This window comes from Onychostoma macrolepis, chromosome 21 (genome assembly GCF_012432095.1).
Source record: "Onychostoma macrolepis isolate SWU-2019 chromosome 21, ASM1243209v1, whole genome shotgun sequence".
In the NCBI taxonomy this organism is placed as follows: domain Eukaryota; kingdom Metazoa; phylum Chordata; class Actinopteri; order Cypriniformes; family Cyprinidae; genus Onychostoma; species Onychostoma macrolepis.
In genome coordinates, this window is record NC_081175.1 from 20,943,624 (window position 1) to 20,970,915 (window position 27,292).

The window sequence follows — 27,292 nt, forward strand, 5'->3', positions numbered from 1 at the left end:
TCATCAAAACAGATTTGGAGAAATTTAGCATTACATAACTAGCTCACTAATGAATTCTCCGAAGTGAATGGGTGCCATCAGAATGAGTTCAAACAGCTGATGTTCAAATGTCTTAATAATGGATTTGTTTCTTACAAACATACAGGTTTTCACTTCACAAGATGTTAATTGATTGACTGGAGTCGTGTGGTTTAATTGTAGATTATTGTGATGTTTTTATCAGTCGTTTGAACTCTCATTCTGACGGCACCCATTCACTACAGAGGATCCATTGGTGAACAAGTGATGTAGCTTAATGCTAAATTTCTCCAAATCTGTTTTGATGAAGACACAAACTCATCTACATGTTATATGACCTGAAGGTGAGTAAATTTTCACTTTTGGGTGAATTGTTCCTTTAATGGCAAGTTCCCTACTGTGACAACTTACAGTTTGATAAAATGCTCTGTTATTATTTTTTATTATCAAATAAATTCATTTTTCCCCCGGAACAAATAAGTCTTTACTTAAAACTTAAATATCTTTTATTTTGTTAGCAGAACGTTCCCTCACCTGAGAGAAGAAGCACCCACGTCGGCGTCATTGCGTCACGAGCTCATTCATCCTCCCGCTGCTGCATGTAGCTGTTCTAATCTCTCCTGTTTGTAGCGTGTATATCAGCGGAGGTCCTCCTCCTCCTCCTGCCGCAATCTCTCTCCTTTATCTTTAGCTCTGTACCACACAGGCAGCGGCTTAACCCTCTTCTTGAGTTGACGCTCCCATCTTTATTCGGGCCAGGTTGTCTCTCTCGGTAGTGTACGTCCATTCGACCCACACAGATGTGGGAATGACACTCCGGAGTTTTTATCTGCTGTCCTGGACTTGAGAAGCGCAGTGAAGAATGTTGTTTTGCCCGAGCCGGAGCGCTCAGCGAGCCCGGGCCTCCCTCCTCCTTCCCGGGGTCTTGATCTGCGTAATCCTCGCCGCCGTCGGTGCGAGTATACCGGGTAAGAGTCTGTCTGTCTGACATATGGTATTGGTTCAGCAGCTTTTGTTAGCTTTTATTTATTATAGGCAATGTGTTATGTATTTCATAGTATGTGATGTGAGAACACTGTTTAAAGTGGTTCGAATTGTATTTAAATATGTTACATCGTTGATTTTCAAAGCTGAATTTGAGTTTGAATATTTATATTTTTGAATTTCTTTCGTTTATATATATGGGTTATTCTTTAAAACACTTTTCTAGATGATTTTTTTGCCAGAATAAACAGGATTCAGACTGTCTATGTTAACCCTAATCCGGTTGAACAAGTGGAGAAACAAACATGAAGGAGAAAAGGAAAATGGAATGGAATTTCCTTGTGGGTCTTTCCCTCTCCTATTAAAGTGTTGTTTAAAATAGTTTTAAGGTCAAGGACCCTTTGATGGACATAGAGATTATATACAGTTGCATGTTGAGTGTTGCATTTTAAGTCTGCTTTATAGTAGCTATCATCATGTATTTGCATGATTTTAATATGATGCTTACATTGCACAACCATTAACATATTCATTATTGATATAAGGAGTCATGTACATTTAAATTTTATTTATATGAATTTAATGTAGGAGGGACAGCGTGACTTTTAGATAAACTTCAGCTCCTTAATTTTAGTTTTAGTGGAAGTTATTACTGTATTTTTGAACATATTTTCTTTTTTTCCACTAAAACTAGTTTTAGATCATGCAATAACTGTACCACAGTTTTAAGATTTTTAAGTTTTTAGAAATTATAATTAAAAATTATATGATCCATACCGCTCTTATTCAGCATCTGGTGACCCATTTGCACTTTATTGGAAATATGACTGAAAGAAATCCTTATATTTTATTTATTTTCTTTGCTCATCGAGTCAGTGTCTGATTGATGGCTCAGATGTTCATTGTAATCGTCTAAGAGTTTCATAGTGGGCAGTGTGAACTGAATTGTGGGATGTGAGTGCAGTAATTATGGAGAACATGAGCAGAGATTATCTGTCCAAGCTTTTTTTTTCAGACCCCTGTGGGATTGACAACAGCTGGACACTAGCAGGACACTATCACAGTCGCTTTCTCACATCTGCACAATGAGCACCCCTAGTGTATCCAGTTGCTGGATAAAACTGTATGGGTCATCAAACAAGAAAAAAATATTTGTATATATGTGCTAATATTATCCTTTCTTACCTGCAATATTGCTCTAGGGGTTTTCAGTGTTCTGTTACATGTCCAGAGGCTGATCAGTCTTTCTCTTTCTCTCTATCTCGTGTCCCAGTGCCTAAACATGTTTATGCATGTTTTCCATTGTAAAGTAGATTGTTTGTTGTTCTCTAGCGTGTGACTTCAAAAAAGCTGCCACACTGAACTCCCCCCTCAGGCTGTTGATCTGATCGCCACAGAATAGCATGTCATATTTCACACAGAAAGACAGAGCTGTGGATAGAGCCGCTAGCCATGCAGTCATTTCACAGATGGTGACCAGACCATGTGTGGATAATCAAGCTTGTTTCGCACAGGTGAACAAAGCAACCTGTATACTGTTTATAAAAAGCAACCCCCAATTGGTCTGCTGCTTGTTTGAGGGGCATTTATGAAAATTATCATAATAATTTCATAAATGCTATCCTACGCTATGGTATCTACTGTAACAGAGTGATGCTAATTATCATAATAATCTTTTTATGCATTCATATCGGCTGTTATGTTTTATTTTGTTTTATTTTATTTCATTTTTTAATATTATTTATTAGTTGTAGTAGTATTTTAATAATAATATTATTATTTTAATTAATATTATTGTTTTTATTATTAAGTCACATTCTTTTCCATAAATGTTTTCACTGTCATGAAAGTTCATCTTTAATTTAGCCTTTTTCTCACCAGTTTGACGAAATCAGGTTGATTTTTGAACAGTATCACATTCAGTGTTATTTTAGTAGTATTAATATGCTATTATAGTATTTATTAATGTTTTGAATTAACTTTTATTTTTATGCTTTCAGTTTACATTTTAATTTTAGTTGGCACTTCAGCTTATAATTGATTTCAGTTAGGCTGTTTGTCGAGTCAACATTTCTAGTTTTCATTTTTCTAATTTGGTTTTCTAATCGATTTTTTTATTTTTTTTATTTAATATTTATATTTTATTTCATTTCAGGTTTACTTCAATTGCTGATTTATTTTTAATAGTTCAGGTTTTTTTTTTTTTTTTTTAATACAGTAACAGCTGATCACAATGGAAGGGTATTCAACCAATCATTGTGCTGCAAAGACATTTTCCTTGAAGAAAATGTTCCTGGTTAATCTATACCCAAGGAGTGTATTTTGTTATGCTTATTCAAACTTGTCCTGTAGTCATACAACTCACTCAGAACAAGGAAATGTTTTGCGTTTATGTGTAAGGTTTGAGGTACAACAGGGCTATGTCCTGAGCCTTCTTTTATTTTGATTTGTAAGTTCTGTTAATTGCAGCCTTTTGAAGCTGCTTTGGTATAATCAAGTGGTAGGCTGGAAAACAGGCTATTTAGTTTGTGCACAATAGCATACCAATCTGAAAAAACTTGAAATCCGATCCTTAAAATGCCACCTTAACCCTGCTGTTTCACATATGGGGAACATTCTCTTTCCATTACGCTGCAGTTCTGACCACAGCTCACTTCGTAATGCACTTACATAAGAAGTGTTTGAGTAATGTGAGGTGTCTGCGTGCTGCATTGCTCTCTTCGGAGGTGACGGAGTGGATTGAGAAAAGGTTAGCTGTGTTGCTGTGGTAACTGCAGAATTGGACCCTGCGCTTGCTGTCTCAGGGGAACGTGAGGATCTAAGACTCTACAGAGATCTGGAAACAGCTTGTTGTTGCCACAATGATGATTTGCAGAGCGCACATTGAGAGCGATGGCTTATCTCTGCAGCAGATCCCTGAATGAGGCCACGTACTCTATACAAACCCCGCCATGTGAGAACCAAGCAGCTGCGGCTGTGTTATCTGCTGTTCTGGTGGTGAGACTCAAAATGTGTACTTATAAAGTAAAGGCACAAACAAGCATGGTTTGCATGTTTAAATATGCACTATAAAATCCAAACACACCCTTAAGTGCTCAATAACACACAACAAACATCCACCCTTAAGTCTTCCCACATTGAGTACACAGGTTGCCAATTTGGTTGCAGAAAGTACATTTTGATCAGCTGGGACTTACATAGGTTCTTTCTGTACTTTTCATCGCTCTTTATTGTCTTAATGTGCCGATTGAAAGATGTGGGCGTAAATCTGGGTTCTCATTTCCTGTGGTCCACTGTACTTCTCTCACTAATGAGGGTGTGTGTCATTATTGGGTTTTTGTTAATGATAATTAGGATCCAAGCCAGGCAGATTAGAAGAGACCCTCAGAAGCTTGAAGCACAGTCTGATGTAACAAAAACGCTATTGTGTTTAATACGGGAGAATTTTCCAGCCGCATTTGTTGACTTCTGTTGTGATTATAACTGTTTAAATGTGTATTTCATAATTTTGTACGGATACCGAGTACTAAGGATGTGAAAAGCTTTATTCATTTTCAAATCTTAACAGGGTGGTTTTCAGTGGCCTGTTTGCATTTGTATGGTTGTAGAACGATGCTTTCACTATAGGTGATCCCTAGTTAGTATCATCTATAATCACATGTCCTTTTTGCTGTACCTAGAAGTCCCACAATCAAGTATTTTATTGCTGTAGAATTGAAGTATTAAAATGATCCTACATCCAGCCGTTATCAGTTACTCTGTGCAAATGAAGAGTGGAAGCCTGTCTACTCTACTACACTTCTTCACTCTCTCACACATTCATTCAAATGATTAATTTAAAGAATTTAATTAAACTGCATATGATCCAGTCAAATGTGCTTTGATGTTTGATTAATTAGGACATATAGTGTATATGTAATGTGTGCGTGTGTAAATATACACTACTGTACAAAAATTTTTGGTCAGTAAGGTTTCCTTAAAGAAATTGGTGAGTTTATTCAGCAAGGATGCATTAAATTGTTCGAACGTGACAGTAAAGGTGTTTATAATGTTAAAAAAGATTGTTTAAAATAGATGATACTGTTCTTTTGAACTTTCAATTAATCAAAGAATCCTGAAAAAATGCATCACAGTTTGCATACAGTTTGTTGTTTTTTGTTTTTTTTACTATTTTCATTCAACAGTTTGATAATATTAAACTATTGACAATAAGACCAAATCAGCATATTAGAATGATTATTGAAAATTCAGCTTCGTCATCACAGGAATAAATTGCATTTTAAAATATATTAAAATAGAAAATAGTTAATTGTAAATTGTAATATTTCATAATATTTACTGTATTTTGATTAATTAAATGCAGCCTTGGTGAATGTAAAAGTTTCAGATAAAAAAAGTAATTTTTGAGATATACCATTATATTTAGGAATCATATTTTACAGATGGCATTTGAGAGTTGAAGCATGTTTGTGTGAAATGTAACCCAGTCATGGTTACCATTCTGTGCGATCCGGATCCAGATGTAATCACATTAGCACCTTGCTATGTAGCAGGTGATAGCCAGACAGCATAGTTTCCATAGCAGCAGGGATTGTAGCCCATTCTCATGAAGTTAATAAGTATCGAGAGTGAGAAAGAGCCAAATGGATGGAAGCAGGTGAGCCCATTGCCTGTAAAGCTAGGAGTGTCACACAGAATCAACTTTAAAGCTCTATTTTCAGATCAAGAATATTGGCTTGAGAAAGCATGTTTGTTTAAGCACAATGCTATGGATATTTGTGACACATCACATTGTGTGCTATTGCTGTTTTAAGTGATGAAGACAGGTGAAGAATCCCAGAGCTCCAAGCTGTATCTCAGTCCTTGAATATAATAAAAACTTGGCAATGAGTTTGTTTGATTTGGACCAGAAAGCAACTAGTAACTACATAGCAATGTTCTATGAACACTGTAGCAAATGCGTAGTGGTTTTGTGGCAGCAACCTTTGCATTTGCATGCATTACATCTTCAGATATAAAGTCTAGGTTAGTAACATGAGTTCGTCTGTAGCCATGAAAGAGAGCCAAATTAAACAGGCAAAACCACTGGCACTTAGCTAGACTTTAAGTGGAGCAACAGGAAGTCCACACAATGGGAGTTTCCCTTTATCCATCCACACTTTCCTGTTCATGGCATCTCCTATCACAACTGCAAAATTATTATCCAGCTGAAAAAAAAAAGAGATTTACTTTATTGCTTCTTAACAGATTTTTTAAACATTTGTGGCCACTTATGATTCACATCCTACCTCACAAAGTAAATGGAAGCTGTCAATATTGCCACGTAAGCGTGTCCCTGTTCCCTTGCTGCAGGTCTGTGCTGATGTTGGCTTCCTTCCCGCTCGGAGCTCGGTTAATGATTTCTGAGCCAGCAGCAGATGGTTAGAAATATTCATTTTTAATCCAGCTTTATGATATGCTGATCTTTCTTATGTAATCGTATGCGCTTTTCCTTGGCCGAACAAATGACCAGAGATGTTTTGCAAAATCTTACTTCACAGCCAACTGAAAAGTTTGGGGGGTTTGGTGTTATTTTAGGAAAATTATAGATGTGCAGATGTGTTAGGAAACAAAAGGTCACAACAGTGTGTTTACAGTGTGTTTAGGGGGGTAGTCGTGGCCTAATGGTTAGGGAGTCTGGCTTGTAACCTGAAAGTTGCTGGTTCGATTCTCGCATCGGCAGGAATTGAAGGTGGGGATTGTGAATGAACAGCACTCTCTCCACCTTCGATACCATGACTAAGGTGCACTTGAGCAAGGCACCGAACCCCTAATTGCTCCCCGGGTGCTGGAGCAAGGCTGCCCACTGCTCCGGGTGTGTGTTCACTGTGTGTGTGTGTGTGTGTGTGTTTCGGAGTATGGGTCACCATACTTGACAATACGTCACGACTTAACTTAACTTAACTTTACAACCAATTAAATTTCTTATTTCTAAGTTAGCTGATTGTAACACAGTAGCACAGCCAGAAAGGAATCCACCCATTTTTTTTTCTTTTTAATTGTGAGCTGGTGTGATAAGACCAAAATGCTGTAATAATTAATTAATAATTTAAATCAGTTTTATACCATGGTAACAATGTTTTGCAATATAGTTCATACTAAATATTAGAAAAAATTCAACCAAAAATATTTTATAGATTACATTACATTACCTTTTTTTTATTGTATTATTTTAAGTATTTTAATTAAATAATTTACAAATATAATTTTTTTTGAATATTTTATAGATTACTTAACCATGTTGTAATGCTGATTTATTTTATTATTTTTAATTAAATACTTTCCAGATAGAAAAACCTAATCACATTATTGTTTTTATTATTATTATTCTGGAACTAAGTGGAACTAAAGGTCATTTAGCATCATGTTATGAGTACAGATGAAAGCACAGGTAAGCATACCTGCAAGGCATCTCTGCCTGACACGCCTCCACTGGTGCCGTTTGAGCTGGCTGCAGGGTCGTCAGCCGGGAGCCACCCATCGTCGATGTTTTGCTCCTTTAATCCTTTAATTTTGTGGGCTTGGGAGAGTGTCATACGTAGCCCTAATTAGGAAGCTCAACCTTGCTTTAGGCATCCTCCACAAATCGGCCCAAGTCAGGACCCTATCGCTCACAGCCTCCCACGTTGTCCATCTCCCTTGTTGGCCTTGGCTCACAGCTTTGATCTTATAGCTCTCCTCTTCATCCCTCACGACTTCAGAGTTAGTCAGATTTTTCCTCACTATCTTTGAAGCCTTTGACCACATCTTTGGTGAGGTTCCCAAACCAAAGCCTGCCCTGCCATGTTGCACCATTCCGACGACCTCTTGGTGTTTCAGGTGGGTTATGGCCTGGTTTACTGCATGTGTTGCTTTCCACTTACTTCCAGTCTGCACTTGGGCCTTGGCGTTTTGGACTACCGGATCTCGTGAGTCTTGTAACTCAAAGACCAGTCTCACCTTCTCCTGCTTGTAGCCCAATCTGATGGATCTCAGTGGGAGCCTCAGTGTGTTTCTTCCAAATAGCACATGCCCCGGCGAGCCCAGAGGGCTTTCTCTCAAGCTGTCACTAGTCTGAATCTTGATGTATTCCTCCAATTCCTGTCCTGTGATATGCAGCGTCCCGTTCTTCTTCTCCTCCAGCAGGTTTCGGGCGTACCTGAAAGGGTCCTGGAAGAAACTTGATCTTGCTTTCTCCTTGCGACGTTTGCGTTTCCTAATTCTCTCCATCCGCCTCAGGTTTGTGAGTTTGGCTCTAATCTGACCCCACAAATTTTTCAAACCTTCCTTCTCGTGGTCCACAGCCTTCCTCCATGCCTTCCGGACAAGGCAATGCTCCTTTACCAGTTGCATGATCTCCCTTTCTCGTCTTCCACTCTGTTTAGGGAGGATCTTTCTCTGTATCAGCTCTCCAAATCTACCTTTGCCTTCTTCATAGATGATGTCTCCGAAGATGTTCAGTTTGGCAGTAACACTACCTCTTATCAAGTTCTGGAGGACTGTGTATATAGGTTTTGTTCGAAACTTCTCCACTCCTGCTTGTCGCTGGCTTTTGGCCACTTAACTTTGGCTTTCCAGACTGGCTTCCTAAGTGCTTCTCCTGTAGGTTCTCTGCTTGGTGTTTTAATTCGTTGATCACATTGGAGGATATGCTGTGGTAATTGTGAATCCTGCTGGGCAGGCTGATCTTGCTCCTCCTCTCCATGTGCAATGGTGGGATCCATTGCACTGTGGTGCTTAATCTGGCTGTGGTTCCACCTTGTCTGATCTGCTACTGCAGTGCAAGCTTGCACTTGGCTTCTACCACCACATTTTGCCTTACCCTGGTGGATTCGTAGGCCCTGATATGTTGTAATTTTGGACCATCCACAGCTGCACTCTCGTAGGATCCTCTGCTCATTCGTTGTTGACGTGCCGATTGATACAGTGTTATCCGTCCTATTTGGCCCATCTTCCATCCCGCCTCTCGGTGGACCACTGGGCTGTTTCATCTTTATTCTGCTTGTAGTTTAAGGAGTCACTGCAGCTTAATGCTTCATTGACATGTGGGTAGGGTAACTAGCCCCGCCACCCCTGGTGCAGTCTTTCCTGGTAGTCAGCTGCACTATTCACAGTAGTCACTGGTGATCCAGAATAACTAGATGAAAGCACAGGTAAGCATACCTGCAAGGCATCTCTGTCTGACACACCTCCGCCGGTGCCGTTTGAGCTGGCTGCAGGGTCGTCAGCCGGGAGCCACCAATCGTCGACGTTTCGCTCCATTAATCCCGGAACATCTCCGGGTGGTGGAGCAGCGGCAGGGACGTCTCCCTACCGCCCCCTGCAGCCAGCCTTAGGATCCTTCTCTTCCCCACACCTTGTCCTTTCTCTGAAGCCAGAGCCAGAAGCTCCCTTGCTCTGCCTCCTCTGCCAGCTCTTTCAGTGCCTTTGCCAACTTGGGGCCTCTGACACTGAGGGACTTTAGGAGCCGCTGAGTAGATGTTCCAGTGAAGCCCCGGCAGCCGACTTCTATTGGATAGATGAAAGCCCTCCACCCTGCTTCTATTCACGCAGCTGCAAGATCTGTGTACTTCTCCTTTATCTTCTCGAAAGCTGACTCCAAGCCGTCTTCCCATGGCACTGTCAGCTCCGCCATAATGACAGTTCTTGTGGTAGTGGACCAGAACACAATGTCTGGCCGCAGGGAAGTTATGGCGATCTGCTTCAGCTGGCAGTCAAGGTCAGCTCTCAACTCCCAGTTACCTCCTGGTGACAGGAGGGACCACTGCTTAGTAGTGCTGCTTAGTGCCTCACCCCCTTGCCTCACAAATTGTATCAGTACATGGGATGCTGCTGGGCTGGCCCTGTTTACTTCCAGTCTGCGTGCCTCAATTACTTCAGCTAACTTACGCAGGACCTGATTGTGGCGCCATCCATAGCGACCTTGAGTCAGTGCCGTTTTGCAGCTGGACAGGACACAAAGCTGGCAGCTCTCCTCTGCACCGTACCATAGTTTCAAATTTACAAAGTACTAAAAACAGTAACGCTTCTCTCACTAGATGAGCCATGTTTGAGTGCCGACAAACACACTTCTGGTAGCGTATCAGTTTATTTAATTTTATATAATTTATATACAGTATTATATTATATAGTATGTTTAATATATATTTTTATTTTATATTTTAAAGTTTGCTTTAGAAATGGCCTTGTGTCCGATAAGATCCACTGGTTAGTGCTCCTTTCTTTTCAAGGTCTACATGTCATACTTGATTGTACACATCAGTGGCCATCTCATTTCTATTAGCTAGTCCTTCAAAGAGTCCAAATATAATTATAAGTGGTCTGACAGGTTTGACTTTGATCAGTGTTATGTCATTGATGTTTTGATGAGCAGAGATGGACTGCTGATCAAAGCATCTTCTCCAACCAGAAACATTATGGTTTCTGATAAATAGTCTGCGAGCCCTGTTATCTAAAACAATGGGGGTTTAAACAAAAGCAGATATTTTGAAAGAGATCTCTGTGGGTTTTTTTTGTCCATGCAGCAAGTCGGTGAGGTCCAGTGTCATATTAAAAAAAAAAAAACACAGACTTTCATAGTGTGGCAAAAACAGTTCTTCAAAACATCATCTTTTGTTTTCCGCAGAAAAAAAAAGTTATAGGGGTTTGGAACGATATGAAGAACTTACATTCCTTTAAGATCATTTTACTCAAAAGTAAATGTGCTGCAAGATAATTTTAGATAAAATATTCAGCTAAATGATGCAGTAGTCAAGTAGTTACTTAAATAGAAGTACATTTACTGCATTGTAGCTTAAAAAACCTGTTGCTTCCAAATTTCCTCCTTATTTCCAAGCGCAGCTTGAGCTTGTGGTTGATTTGTGTAAATTAATGTCCATGACCGGCTGGAGGTGGGCGGCCCAGCAGGGTGTTTAGAGGAATGTGCATCTCTCACATGCACAAATACAGTTGCACCTCATTAGTCAGTTAATCTCAGTTCTCATGACTCCTCGTCCAGATTTAAAAGCAATCTGGTGGTGTTTTATGAAGACTAATGAGAGATGATGAGGTCTATGACAAGTGATGAGCAGAAATCAATGCATATATTGAGCAGCAACATCTGATAAAGGGTACAATTGTGATACAGTCAAAGCTAATGGCAAGATGTTTGCAGGGATCGATCCAAAGGCCTTCCACTTAGCTTTACCACTGGCACACATCTGAAGATAGAGATATTGATTTTTATATGCAGAATGTCATGAATAGCAGGAAAAATAAAAATTTTCCCTATTTTTTTGTTGTTGTTTTTGTTGTTGTTGACATCATATGATGTAAGTTGGTTTAAACTATTATATTTTTTTCATACATTCATCTGTCACTTGGTAGAAACTTACCAACAGGTTGTATGACAGATTCTGGCTTTGTTGGGCTTTTGCAGTATATGTTAATATTATATATTTCAGCGATTATTTTAAGGACACTACCTGTCAAAAATTTGGGGTCAGTTTAAAAAAATTATTGAAAGAAATGTATTTTTTTTTTTTTATTATTCAGCAAGGATGCATTAAATTGATCAAAAGTGGTGGTGCAGATGAATGTTGCAAAAGATTTCTATTTCAAATAAAAAAATTCCTGTTTTTTTTATCACAGTTTACATAAAAATATTTAGCAGCACAACTGTTTTGAACGCTGATAATAATAAGAAATGATAATAACAAGAAATTCTTGAGCAGCAAATCAGCATATTAGAATTATTTCTGATGGATCACATGACACTGAAAATTCAGCTTTGCCATCAAAGTAATAAATTACAATTGAATGTATATTGAAAGAAAAACAGTTATTTTAATTTTTAATAATATTTTACCATATTACTGTATTTTTAATAGTGCTGTCAATCAATTAAAAAATGTAATGGCGTTAATCACAGTCATGGACTGTGATTAATCAAGATTAATCACAAGTTTAAACTACTAGGATTTACCTGTAAATGTGTTGAAAAAGAAATGCATGACAAACTAGTTTAAGGAAGCAGAACCTTTCACACTTCTGCCAGGTATGAGACATAATCCTTATTATTCTTTTATCATTATTCTTTTGTTTTTATTCAGCCATTATCAGCTTTTTACTGGCAATAAAACGTTTACCAAGCCACATCACTTCAATTCCAGTATTTACCCAACTATTATCAAAAGTATTTCTAAATAAATACAACAAAACATTTTCTTGCAACCTTACGTGAAGTATTATGACAAAATGCATTATGAAGAAGAATTGGACCTGTTCTGCAGCTGCATTAGAGCTAATATTAGCATCATGCTTCATAAGACAATTTATGAGATTAATAGTGCACTTTTACTCGGAACTCACTTCAAACTACCATCGAGTGTTTGTGATAACTTCCTTTTATGATCACATGTGGAATTTGGTCGTTTACTGTTGTTAAAATATGCTATTTATAGCCTTTTATATCACTGCACAAATGAGCATTTCAGATGTACACATTCAACTCAAGAAAATCACATACAAATATGCTATCGTAATCATGTGTTTATTATCTTATATAGTCTATAGTGGCTGTTGTCATGTTTATTTCTGCTGTGTAAAAGCCTTAACATGTATGCTCTGGCTGAAACTCACGTTGTTTGTGATGTTAACCGCCTCTCCATCCTTAAGTTGCCAGGGATACATTACAAGTATAATACACACTAGTAAAAGGATCGATTTTAATTTATATACACCTTGGGCGGCTGTGGTACATTATAAAAGTAGCCCAAAAAACCGCAACCCACGGCTCTGTAATTTTTCCCGCAACTGTATTTTCAAAATAGCCCACTTGTGCCGTTACCCTGGCAACACTGGTGCGCTGCACCCTCATCACACAACAATAGATAACCTTCCACGCTGCGATGACGGGAAGAAGTTGGGGTCAAACCTTATCAAACGATTAATCTGCGTTAAAAAAAAATATTTTTGATTAATCGCATGCGCTAACGTTGACACCCCTAATTTTTTGTAAATAAATGCAGGCTTTGTGAGCATTTCAAAAATATAAAAAATTCTTACAGATCTTATTTTTTGAAAGGTAGTGCATTTGTCAACAATTTTGGTGTGTGTTGGGTCGCGACTTGATGTATACTGCAGAATCAGGGGCTTGATATGAAATCATTTCTAGTCTGTTAATCTGTTTTTCAAAATGCCTATTAGAACAGAACGTGTGTGTGTCTATGTACATTACTGCTGTGGTGTATGGAAGCAGTTGCTTTGGCAGAGCGTTTCTACGCTTTCATAACAGCTCTTTTAAATAAATATTGTTGCCTGGAAACACATCGTCCTCAAGGAGGCTTGAGAATATAAAAATGTCACTGTAAAAATGAAAAGTATCATTTGATAATTACACAAGTTTGTCTTAGACCATTAGTCCAGTTTCATGATCCAGTTAAGCTCCATTCTCCTTTAAGAACAAGCCATCTGGGACAAATGGTGAATGATTGCTTTACGCTCATTGAAATTCTTCTGGATGGAAAATGCGTCATTCGTTGATATTCGGCTGTCAGATGATGTCAGAGTGACGGATAGAGATCCAGTCATCACACAACACTGAAGCACTTATTCTCTGCAGCTGAAAATTATTAGACATTTTGCTTGGAGTGTCTCACTAGGGTTCTGGAAGTAAAAATACTTAATTTTCTTCAGGCATAAATTGCTTATTAGTTTTATCATAAAACGTTTTAAGGAATGCCTACCATGGCATGAACTCCCAGTTTGTTAAGTAATGCATAAGTATATGGTTTTATTTTATTTTATTATTTTATGTTCAAATTCCTGTTGAAGTAATGTGTTTTTATTGACCCAATACCATTACTAATATTTAAAAAGCAAAGTGGCTGATTCCAGTGTAATGGCGAAATACAGTACATTTTAATGACAGCAAAAGAGATGTGTATTGGATTAATTACATACATTTCATAATATTAAAAAAAGGAAGAAAAAAAAAAGACGATATATCATCCATCCATTGATAAGGCTAAAATTTAAATTATTTTAATTTATAAAATTAAGACTAAAGCTAAAATTATTAAAAATATATATATAATATTATAATAAAATATTTAAAAACTAAAACTTTTTTTTTCAGCTGGTTGGCATGACATTTCTTTTTTTAGTTGAAGTACTAAAATAACATAAAATATATATATATATATATATTCTCAAAAACACACAACAAAATTTCTAAAATTTAAAGTAATAATAAAATAAAAACAAAAAAATAAAATCTAATAACTATAATAGTATATCAACAATGCTAAAATGACTGTGATCCACCATGAAAACCCCAAGCACCGTCAGAACACACACACACCTGCTGCTGACCCAGTTTCCTTCTGCACCCCCAACAGGGTGAATTACACAGAAAATATTTTTGGATTTATAGAGAATTGGAGCTCATATGAAAAAGTATCCTTGAAGAGAAGGAGCTGAGATTATGATTGCGTCTGTAAACCGATTTGAATCATTCAAGGATGTTTGTACCGATGACTGATTTTCAAGTCTCTAGAGCTATTGAGAGTCAGTCAAGGATATGAAGCAGACTGAATTGAATAGCATTGATGTCATTGGGTACTTTAGTTACCGTTACCATTGAATGTTTTTGAGGCTTTAAGGAATTTCAGGTTCAAGTAAAGCTCTATCGACACCATCTGCGGGATGCTTTTACGTCATATCCTTCTGTTCTGTCGTTGTATGCGTTGATGCGAAAGTTTCCAGGTTTACATGAACATGACAAGTTGAAAATAAATATATGGATATACACTAACGTTTCTTCTTTAATATTGAGAAATATTTTTAAAAATTTAAGATTTTATATATATATATATATATATATATATATATATATATATATATATATTTTTTTTTATTCTTGTGATGGCAAAAAATGATTTTAGCAGCCATTACTCGGGTCTTTAGTGTCACATGATCCACAATCATTCTAATGTGCTGATTTGCTGCTCAAGAAATATTTCTTCTTATTATCAATGTTGAAAACAGTTGTGCTGCTCTATATTTTTGTGAAAAGAAAAAAGGTTGTTTTTTTTCAGGATTGAAAAATGATCTTTTGATCAATACACAGATAAATGGGGGAAAACAGCATTTATTTTAAATATATTTTTCTTTTTTGTCTTTGCTGTCTCTTTTAATCAATGTAATGCATTCTTGTTGATTAAAACTAATAAAGTCTTTCAAAATCAGTATTATTTTCGGAGGTAAGCAACAGATATCAAGAGCTTATACTGAACAATGTTCCATTTTCATTACAACATCATTATGAATTTTTAAAAGGACCTGCAGAAACCACACCAATAAAAAAAACATTACAGGTGACTAAATGCTGGTGTGGCTACAGAGGAAATTATGACTTTTAATGAACAACACCTGCTGCACTACTACATAATGATTTTAGGGCACGTTAATATTCAAACACATGACATGTGACGTAGTACTTCAGGGCCATGCTGGGTAATATAATTTGAGGGAGGTTTTTTGTTTGTTCTTTCAACATGTTTCTTCTATTTTCTCAGCAAACAAGTGCCCCAATCACATAGACTGTGCCAGAAAGGGGCGGCACTTTTGCAAGCCTGGCTCCTCCTGCTGTGGCCCCTGCCTCTCCCCATTGGAGGAAAATGAAGCGGGACATTGTGTTGCTCACAGGACACACTTTACCCAGCACCACCGCCAAGGTACGAAGGCTTTCACACATCCACCCTACCCTCCTTCTGGCTACTGTGTCACGATTTATTTAGCACCTATTGTCTAATCTGGCCTTTGCTTTGGTGCATCAGCAAACTGTGAGTCAGGCGTCACAGAACCATTTTCTTGAGCCAAATGCTGTGCATTCATTAACCGAACCCTCGGCCTGTGACTAATGCCGTCGTGAAAGAGGAGATCCTCCCATCATCTGGCCTGTGCTTTTGCTGTCGTTTCTCTCCTCTCTCACTGTTTCTGTTGGTTTTGTGGTGAGCACAATGCTTAATCTCTCTCTCTGTCTCTCCTCGTGTGGCAGAGGCACATGACTGAATTTAATCAGATGGATTGTAAGCGTGCATGCGTGTGTGTGCAGCCTCGGCTTTAATGTAATTCCATGTGAGCACTGCATGCTCTGGCAGAAAGAAATAACACTCTTTTTTTTAAATCTGTTGCAATACAGCAGTCTTGGGTAGAGTTATGGCTTTTTATAATAAATAATAAATAAGTGTAATTTTTAGCCACATATGCTTTCAGAAAGAAATATATTAAATATTTATATATTTGTTTATATTTATTAATTTGACATTTTTTATTAATCATTTATTAGGTTTTATTAATGTGCTATTATAGCTGAAAAATCTGTGATTATTATAATGGTGCTCTATTTTCCATTCTTCGCTATTTCCACAGGAGTCATGTACAAAAGGATTTGACGCATAAAACCATAAATTTGCATCATGACAGCATAACTTTTTCATTTGAACAATAAAAAACCAGTAGTTCTTCAAATTAAACAATTTTAAAATTCATTAGGTTACAGATTACCAGTTACCCTATTTAAAATGTAATAAGTAGTGTAACCATTTCAGTTACTTCATTAAAGTAATGTAACTGATTGCATTTGATTACTTTTCTAAATTTCTAATGAATGTTTTCAACTGTTAATCATTTTGAAACATTTAAAGCAGGCAGGGTGAACCTTACAGAAGGACTCAAAACTGATTACTGTCAGACTTTCAAAATCCTTCTTCACTTGAGTTAAGATTATAATCATTTTAAAGCACAGCCACCACATAATCAGACCTCTTTTTACTTTCAGATCATTCTGAGGTTAAATACAGATTTACAATCATAGCTAAAAAAAACCTTTGCAGAGCTATGACAGGAAACACTGGCATCTAACAGTGCCTCGGGGGAAAAAAACATATTGTGCATGAAACTGATTAGTATGTGATGCGATACTGTTATGTGTGATAAATACTGTATGTGATAAATATTCAAAATATACATATGAAGAGTTTATTTGCAAAAACATAACTGTTTTTATCATTTTGAATAAATGTATATAATAAATAAATATATATATATATATATATTATTATTATTATTATTATTATACATTTTCATAAATCATGTTTTTTATTATTACTATTGTGTTAGTTGGCTGTATTTTTTTTTAATTATTATTTAATCAAAACAACCCAACTGCAGTTTGATTGATATTAATTGGAAAAAAATGTTAAATGTTTAAAAATCAAGTTTTTTTTTATTATCCTGCATTCCAATTTATATCAATCCAACTGCAGTTGGGTTGTTTTGATTAAATAATAATTAAATAAAAAAAAATACAGCTAACTAACACACAATAAAAACATGATAACAATAAAAAAAACATGATTTATGAAAATTAATAAAAACTGAGTTATCTGTTTTTGCAAGTGAACTCTTCATATATTAATACAAAATGTTGAGATCCAGAAAAATGTTACAAACTTATTAATGGCTCTGACAACTATAATGTAGTTCCATGACAGCTATAAATTCATAAATTGTTTTGGAAAATAAGATTACACATGGCAGTTTCTTTGTTATTTTGACAAGGGTGGTCAAAAGGAGAGCAATAGAAATAATATAAAATTATTACACGTGATTTTAAATGTTTCCATATCTCAGATTTTTGACACAACCTCATCTCTTATCTGTGTTAGCCAGCTAGATAAATTTACAGTAAACACAAATGTATCTGAACAATAAAGTGGCTGTTGCAGTAATGCAGCACTAATCTATTGGGTTTGTCTATGCTCAAAAAATGGCCAAACATTGTCTCCCGTCCATGCTAATAGGTCTTCGCCCTCTCTTTCTCATACTCTGCAATACCTTTCCTGTAACGAGTGATTCAGCTCTTCAAACACAGGCCTGCCTCGCTGATGAAGAGTGTGATAAGGGGCTGGTTTCATTTCAAGAGTTTCATTTGTGTAACTAAGGCCTGCGTGTTTCCAAAAATATCTTCAAAAACGTGTTTAGCAGTGCATTTTACATCATTATCGATGAACAAAATGTTAGCTGTTCTGTATTCTCAAGTAGGCTAGTTCACCTCGATTTTGAAAGCAGTTTTGTCTCTTTCTTAACACCTTTACCTCTGGCCTTTAGAAATGCTTTACAGAACAGTCTTAAAGATTCAAGGAGCGCAATTAAAGCGATAGTGAATGTTAGACCAAGGTGGAACCTGCTGCTAAAGAGTTTACTGAGCAAACAGTCCTGTGTCACAAGTCTCTTTGCTTTAATATGGTTATGAGTGAACAACACGGGGTGTTTTAGAGTTTTACAGAACAATAAAAATTCATTCAGATTTTAATACCCCATTATGTTTTTGAAATCCTGATAATTTTTTTTTATTATTATTATTTTTTTTTCTCCTGCCCATGAATTTGGGCCACACTGACAAGATATTTAACAGCCATCAGCTAAACCGAAGCATCTGCGACTAATCATCATCTGTCTATGTAGGTCAGAAGTCTCATTTTTGCAGCACTGATCGGAGAGAGAGAGAGAGAGAGAGAGAGAGAGAGAGAGACACCAGACACAAATAAACACCTGCCTGATACATGGCCATGTTAATTATCATATTGACTGAAACAGACTGTCTGGTAGTACTATTTGCATGTCAGTGAATCACTTATAATAATTGTACTTTTGTTTTTTGATTTGAGTTGAATTTGATGTGTCATCACTACATTGGTTTTTGATTTGCTGTTAAAAACACCCAGTAATCACTGACCAGTGCATTTAGTGAAGCCACCACTAGATGGCAGCATAATCGTGTCCAAAACTTCAAAGAGCTGTTATATCGAGAATGAGGTCTCTGCAGACCAAAAGTGGGTGTTTCTGAATTGCTAGGCATTTTCAAGCTGCTGGGTGTTTCTTAATCATGCAATCAAAATGATCCCCCTGACCTAACCCCACCCCTAAACCTACCCTCACTATGACGTCAGCCAATCAAGTAACAATGGTCAAAAAACGCCCCGATCTGGTAACTCCCATTACTTTGCTGCAGAGACCTATACTTGGTTATATCTGGCTAATTATAGACAGCTGCATTATATACTAACAAAAGTCAGAGGAGAAATAGTGTCTAAAATTATATTATGACAAAAGCAGCCAGGATGATATACTTTTTCAGGAGGATTTCTGAAGTATGCATTCATGCATTCTTTTTGGTTGTTAATATGCTCATTTTACATGCAAATTCATACAGTAAATGGTCTGTAGTATCAAATATGTCTTAACATTGCCATTCTGAAAAAAATGTAGATGTAGAAACAATTAACTCGGTAAATTTCAGTTACACAAAAACAGCAAGTAACACATTGAACTAAATGTGAAATTTTGAGGGAGAAAGACTGAAATAGTATCTTCCTTTAAAACATACTCCAATAATCTTTTATTTACAACTTGGATTTACAGCATGGATTTTTCATCACCAGTGAAGTGCAAACTTGTAGTTAGCAATAAAAGTAGCATGCAAATTGAATAATATAATGTTAGATTTAATATACATTTTTCTTTATACACTTTTCACAAATGTGAATTATAAAAAAAATACTCATTTGATTTCATAATAATAATAATCATATGAATAAGTGCAGTTATAGTGTTTACAGATTAAATGGCATGTGGAGCTGTGGAACAAGCACCTACTGAGTCAAAACTTTATTAAATTGTTCATCAGCTTTAGTCAGGCTGGACTGTTTGTGAACACCCTCTTTATGTGTAAACCACAGATTTACAGGTTCACTTGTCCTCAAAACAAGTACAGATGGTTTGACCCGCCTCCTTTGACACCTGCTGTGGAGTGTGGGGGTGCTCAGCTAGCGATTATATGTGCTGTTCTATCACATCAGTCTTGTTCCAGGAGGCAGATGGCCAGTCATCTGTAGACTAAACGCCAACCTTCATGACAGTAAACAGTAGCTATAATGTTAGCACTTTATGGTACAGTGCTGAGGAAAGTTTTGATATGTATAGTCTATGTGCAAGGTTGATAAGATAAAGTTGCTGTATGGAAATGTCACTTTTAATCAGCAGCTCTTTGCAGACATAAGCTGTGTAGAATATGCAACACATCACCATGCAAAGCCACGGCTTTTAAATTTATGTAGGTGATCTTTATCGACATGTCAAACCAGACCAGAATGTTTTTTCAAGGAAGAGCAAACAAAACCAGGGCTGGGCGATATATTGATTATTTATGATATATTCAACATTATTTTGTTGGTAATACAAAGAGCTTGTAGATGTAATAAATTTTTTACTATCTAGAATTAGCCAACTATGGCTGGTTAAATATTTATTTACAGTGTATTCTATCTTATTTTATTTTTAAAAATGAACCAACCTAGGGCTGGATGACATCTATAATGTATATAAAAAATGTAAAAAAATAATATATTTTAAAAAAAATGAAAATTATTTTGTTATAAAATGAACTACCTTGGGCTTGTTGATTATTTACAATATATTCTTATTTTTATTATATTTTATTATATTCTTATATAAATAATATTTACAATGGATTCTTTTTTGGGGGGATTTATATAAAATTAATCAACTAGGACTTGATGTAATTGATATTTGCAATATATTCTGTATTTTTTTTTTTTTCATATAAAATTAACCAACTGGGGCTGGATGATGTAATGAATATTTATATTTTTGTACTTTTGTTGATTTTTATGAAATTAAGTAACTAGGGCTGGTTATTTTTTTAATTTATATTTGCAATATATTCTATATTATTTTTTTGGTTGTATAAAATTAACCATCTAGGGCTGAATGATATTATGAACTTTTACCATATATACCATATATTATTTTGTTGCTGATTTAACATTTACTAACCAGTGCTGGATAATTAACAATATTTATGAAATATTCAATTTTGTTTTATGCCATTATAAAGTATATATTATTATGTTTGCTATATGTGACCCTGGACCACAAAAGTCTGAAGTGTCAATTTTTTGAAACTGAGAATTATACATCATCTGAAAGCTGAATAAATAAGCTTTCAATTGATGATTGGACAATATTTGGCCGAGATACAACTATTTGAAAATCTGGAATCTGAGGGTGCAAAAAAATAAAAATATTGAGGAAATCGCCATTAAAGCTGTCCAAATGAATTCTTAGCAATGCATATTACTAATCAAAAACAACGTTTTTATATACTTACAGTAGTAAATTTACAAAATATCTTCATGGAATATGATCTTTACTTAATATACTAATGATTTTTGCCATAAAAGAAAAATCTATAATCTTGAACAATACAGTGTATTTTTGGCTATTGCTACAAATATATCCCAGCGACTTAAGACTGGTTTTGTGGTCCAGGTTCACATATTTTTAAATTATATAACACTGCTGAGTATAGGAGCACAAAGAGAGCCATTCTTTTTAATATCGTCCTTTATTTAAATCGATTTTTTTTAAGATAAATGGCAACAGAGTTTTGATTCAGTGAATCAGTTCTTTCAGATCGGTTGATTCACTGATTCAAAACTCGCATCTCTTTCCATTCTGAATGTTGTAGGAGTATGTGTTGCGTTCCGGCGTGTGAGATGTAATGAGTGATCACACACCCCCTCTCACTGGCCACACACACACACACACACACACACACACACACACTCAGGCTGGTTGTCAAGAGGGACGATCTTTCATAGTCTTGGAATGCAGCTTACTGTCTGGCCAAGCGTACCATTAAACCATGTGCTGCCTTTGTTTTCCCTTTAGAGCGTGTCAAACAAACAACACTCTGGCACACTCTCACTCTCAGGACACACACAGCCCACTCATCACACTTCCCTCACAGATTATATACTTTATGTGGATATTTACCAAGTTTCATAATAAACTCTCAATACAATTGAGACTGAGCTGCATTTGGTATGAAGTACAGAAAAAAATGGTACCATGATTTTTGTGCCTGTTCAATGGCAGAAGCATGTTTGCCTTTTGATATTTTTACCATATGACATTCTATCTTTATTTCCACAGCCTCTCATCCTGACGTCGATGAAGAAATCGACTATCTGTCCTCTGTTATTGCCAAGCAGCAAATGTCAGAAGTCAAACAACCAGGTTGGAACTATCTGCTCTTAAAATCTGTGTGGTTATGGTTAGTGAGATAGTGTAGCGGTTATAGTGGTCATGATTCATAGCAAACCTTTCTGAACTTTGCACCTCACTCGCTCTTTGCTATGTGCGAAGTTTCTGTTTTAATCTAATGTTAAACAAACAAAGCCTTTGCCGCTTAATTAACGGTGGAAAAATACTGTAATATAGTAACTTTAGGGATGTTAGATAAAAATAATATTTTAATGCTGAAATAAGGATAAAAAAATAACACTGTCCTGCATCACATTTGCTAAATGAAATCCAATACTTGTTTCTTGGGATTTTGATTCCAAAGCTGTAGGACGTCACACCCTGTCACAAAATATGATTTCATAGCATTTTTGCTTTCGCCAAACAATAAGGTGAAGAAGTCTTGTATTATGCCTACATCACAAGTGCCACAAAGACATGATTCCTGTCATCCTCTGAGCCACATTAGAACTCTTTGCTCAATTCTCAGTCCATTTGTACATGTATGCATGATTCTGAAGCCATTATTTTATGCCTAATCCTTGATTTTAAGGTTAGAATTATGGCCAGTGACTGAAGATGTTGCCAGATGTGACCCAGATGTTTTCTGCTACATCTGCGGGTGTTTTAGCACATCCAAACAGCAACAGAAAATTAAAGATATTGTGAAAAAAGCTTATTTTTGGCATTAAATGGAGTATATGAACATATTTTCAACTCGTTTGTAGATTGTAAGTTAAATTATACAATTTGAATAATTCTTTGTTATTAAAAACGAAACTTTTTGACATTAGACTTTAAGATGAAACGTATATAATTTGAAAAATCTTAATTGTTATTTTGTGGGGGGGGGGACTATGTGATGGTAAATGTTTGTGATATTTTTGAACTCTGCATCATCAAACTAGGTAACATAAGGCATTTTTTTTTCTCTCTTTCTGTCTCTTCACCTCCTCTCTAGACTCTCGCTCACAGTATTCTCTGCAATCAGAATCGAAACCCACAAATGTAGAGCCAACGACCAGCGGCCCATCCACACCAACACACCAGACCCCTAAATCTCCCCAGCCGGTCACAAACTCGTCCAACCGCCACGGGCCGATCATCTCCCCCCACTCCTCCAGAGATAGCCTGCTAGTCTGTATGTGTCACTAGGTTCTTCTGATTTGATTTAAAGCCTAATTATGATCAATGTGTTGTGAGTTGGTTTTTTATAATTTCAGCATACTTTGACCCGGTTTCCACAGAAATCTTTCTGTGTGCTATTTTTTAATGCCACTTACTGTGGTTTGGCTGGCCTGCATCCCTGACAAAGATGGCATTTTAAATGCAGGCCCATCACATGATGTTTTGTACTTTTATAATTGTTTTTTTTTTTTCAGACGTCAGTACACTGTAAGCCTCTCTGAATTATATCAAAACATCTCTGGCATGTGTAAAATGTGTCAATTTATACACTTCACGCACGTCCCTTATTTCGATGAATCAAAATGAGTGTTCCTCAGTTTTTCTCGCCTGTCTCTTTTTCTCTCTCTGATAATTGCGTGTGTTTGTATCATTGGGAGCAGTGATGATCTCTCTATGCATTATTGTGGGGTCCGCGGCGCTCATCATCGCTGCTGTCTGCTGGGTCCGGTAAGTTGAATCTTTATTATTTTTCAGTTTGAGATGGCAGCCCAAACCATTATCATGCCACTGTAGTGTGTTTCTAATGAAGAAAGAAGCTTTTCTAAATAAAAGTTAGTTCTGTGATATTTAACTACTTTAGGGAAGAAATAATTAATATAACTTATTAAATAATTCAATTTTTTAAATATAATTATTATATAAAATAATGTTAAATATAGGTATAGATATATATTGTTATAAATTAGAATTTTAAATAAATATAAATTAAAATTTTGTTGTAAGTGCATTCTTTTATATTTTTCCTTTTGATATACAATGTATTATTATATATTTCCCTTATAATATCCCTTTTTATACTTTTTTCAGTCTTTTAAATAATACAAATATTAATAAAAAAATTATGTCCTTTAATAATTTTGTCATTTTCAGTGCAATTTTTTTAAACTCTGTAATTCTATTGCAAATTTTAACTTTTACAGGTTACAGAGAGAAAGTCATCTGGCTCAGAAAGTTGATTACCCTGCGTTTCATGCTGAAGGCTCCAATCATAATCATACTTCAGTAAGAGCATTTGCATTAATGCCAGTTCATACATTGGGAATAATACAATAAACACTTTGACACTTCTTGTAATGTGTTTGCGACCATCTCTTTCAATGTTTTAGTCTGGGGATAAAACGCTGGCTCACAGTGCTCAGATGTATCACTACCAGCATCAGAAACAACAGATGCTCTCAATGGAGAAGTAAGCACAATACACGATCTCTTCATTACTTTAGTTGCTTTAGCTGCATTGTCTCTTCTCAGCACTCTGTCCCTGTGATTTCCTTTAACATTATTTGAGCATTTTTTTATCGAAAGTTGCTTTTAAGAGAATGCTGACCAAGAACGTGAATGTAAAAATGCATATAATTTTCCTCACTCATTTCCTTCCTTCTTATTTGCTTTCACTTTCATTTACATATGAATCATTTCAAAATATGTATGCTCAACAGCATTTATTGCATAATGTTGACTGACTACTAAAACTTATTATATAGTAGCGTATGTTTTGTTTTGTTTTTTAATTAACTGCATTAAAAACACATTTGTTTGATTAAAGTTGTTTAAATCATCCTTTTTGAGGTTGCACTACTTTTCTAGGTGGATGAACTTTTGCTTATGAAATGTACATAGATTGATATGTCAAATCCCTTTCTGTTATCACTGTGCTATTGTGCAAAGGTTATAACATGATAGTGAAGATGAAGCAGCCATTTCCCTGTGAAAAAAAATATGTATTTACTAAACTTTGCATGTAAGTTTCATAAAATGTGTTCTATGTTATATCTGTTAAAGATGTTAAAATAATGATTTCTATTTTGAACACAGACATAAAGCAGAACCTAAAGTCTCAGAGTCTGGGGCCACATCAGATGAGGAGAATGAAGTGGGAGATTTCACTGTGTACGAGTGCCCTGGTCTGGCACCGGTGTGTAAACATTTTTGCATTTAGCAGCTATTTAGCATCTCTAATTAACATGTTTTTTGTTTTTTTTTATAATATTAACACAAAATAAATTTTTAAATACTGTAATTATTTTATTTTATTTATTTATTATTTATTTATTTATTTTACTAAATTTGTTGTAAAAAAACAAAAGTTTGTGAAAAAAAACAAAAACAAAAAAAACACTTCCATTCAAGGGTGTGGGGTGTATTTATTTGATCAAAAATACAGTAAAAACCGTAATGCTTTAAAATATAAAAAAAAAAAGACTAAAGTTTTCTAGTTTCAAATTTTTAAAACGTAAATGAATTCCTGTGATGGCAAAGCTGAATTTTCAGTTGCCGTTACCACAGTTTTTGGTGTCCCATACCTTCAGAAATTGATTTATAAATGCAGTCCTAATATTTAAAAGAAAAAAACAAAACATATTAGCTGAACAAGTATGACCATTATGTGTTTTGCTAAATTTGTTGTTGTGTTCCCCTCTTTAGACTGGAGAGATGGAGGTGAAAAACCCACTGTTTGACGACTCCACCTTACACTCCCAGAGAAATCACAAATGACCTGGACACACACACACACACACACACACACCCGCATACTTTTAAAATAGGTCTAACACACCTAAAAGCATTCCTCCATAGGGTGACGCTGCATCTGTTACACCACACACAAATGAAAAAAATGAATATGACTTTGTTTTTCCTGGAAAATCTGTGCTCAGAACGAAGTGAGAAAGACACCCCAACTCTAAAGATACTGAAGAAGGTGTGGTGTGTAGTCAATAAGGTGAATAAAAGTGAAAGGCAGCGGTGGTTAAAAGGTTTTTCTTTTACTCAGATGCGCATGTATCGAATCTAAAAAGAACTCTTGCACCGCAAACTCTGTGGAGACTCAGACCGGCCTTTTAATGCGGTTTCTTTACACCACATCTTTAGTTTTGAAGTCTGGGGTTTGTTTTCACTCACTAGCTTTTTATGTCACCTCCCTTTTAAAATCATTTCTCTTTAGGGTCTTGTTAGGAATCTTTATAAGCATCTTTTTCAGCTAGATGTAATTTTTTAACAAGTCTTCATGTTTTTGGGCAAAGCTGCCTCCAAAAGCACCTCTTATTATTGTGTGTAAGAAATACACAGTGCTCTCTCACACATTTACTTGTGTTATTTGTCTCTTCTCATCTGAGTATTATTTTCTTGTTGTCAACTTTATCAATGCTGATCAAAAACAACAATATATTCTCTCTTTTTTTTCAGATTAAGAGTAGTTCTATTTCATTCATTACATTAGTTATTTTTCCTATGTATGTTCTTTAATATGAAGTCTCTTTCTCCCTCTCTTTATTTTTTTTCTTTGTATACCTCAGTAAATATCATATCCATTTTATCTAATGATATAATGGCTGTGTCAGGAAATGAAATACTAGTTAGACTGAAACGGAGAGATGTTGAGGGTTCTGTGCTCAAATCACTTTAGTGTAAATAAATGAATAAAGAAATAAACTTAAATGTATTATATAGTACTTCCTTGAAGTGTATGAGTGATTGCAATCACACTTTTGCATACATCGGCTGTCATGATTCAAGATCTGCTGTTATTATACTATTAATACACTAAAATACTGTCTTGTTTGGATTAGTTTATTCATTTATTTAAATTTTTTGTCAAATATAATCAGTAGACATCATTCAAAAGTTTGGGGTTATTAAATATGTCTCTTATGCTTGCCAAGGCTTCATTTATTTGATCAGAAATATAGTAAAAACAGTAATATTGTAAAATATTATTTCTATTTAAAATAAATGTTTTCTAGTTTAATATATTTTAAAATGTTACTACATTACTATAGTTTTCAGTGTCCCCCATAAATTCTAATATGCAGATTTTTATTATAAATATTGAATATGTGCTGCTTTTTTGTAGAAACTGATACTTTTTCAGAATTCTTTGATGTTCTGAAAGTTCAAATGAAAATAATTTGTTTAAAATGTATCTCTTTTTTTA

At 35.6% G+C, this 27,292-nt stretch overlaps 2 protein-coding genes across 2 annotated transcripts; one reads left to right on the top strand and one right to left on the bottom strand.

Moving 5' to 3' along the window:
• The first annotated feature begins 846 nt into the window (after positions 1–846).
• On the top strand, positions 847–27,292 carry npdc1a (neural proliferation, differentiation and control, 1a). The gene is made up of 9 exons (XM_058758765.1): positions 847–986; positions 15,579–15,737; positions 22,084–22,167; positions 23,135–23,314; positions 23,742–23,808; positions 24,282–24,363; positions 24,468–24,547; positions 25,174–25,273; positions 25,783–27,292. The coding sequence occupies exons 1-9, from the start codon at positions 881–883 to the stop codon at positions 25,852–25,854; spliced, it is 930 nt and encodes a 309-aa protein (XP_058614748.1). The 5' UTR covers positions 847–880; the 3' UTR covers positions 25,855–27,292.
• Positions 5,170–9,600, bottom strand: LOC131529194 (uncharacterized). The gene is made up of 3 exons (XM_058758766.1): positions 7,443–9,600; positions 6,291–6,404; positions 5,170–6,209 (listed from the first exon to the last, which is right to left on the bottom strand). The coding sequence occupies exon 1, from the start codon at positions 8,371–8,373 to the stop codon at positions 7,549–7,551; it is 825 nt and encodes a 274-aa protein (XP_058614749.1). The 5' UTR covers positions 8,374–9,600; the 3' UTR covers positions 5,170–6,209; positions 6,291–6,404; positions 7,443–7,548.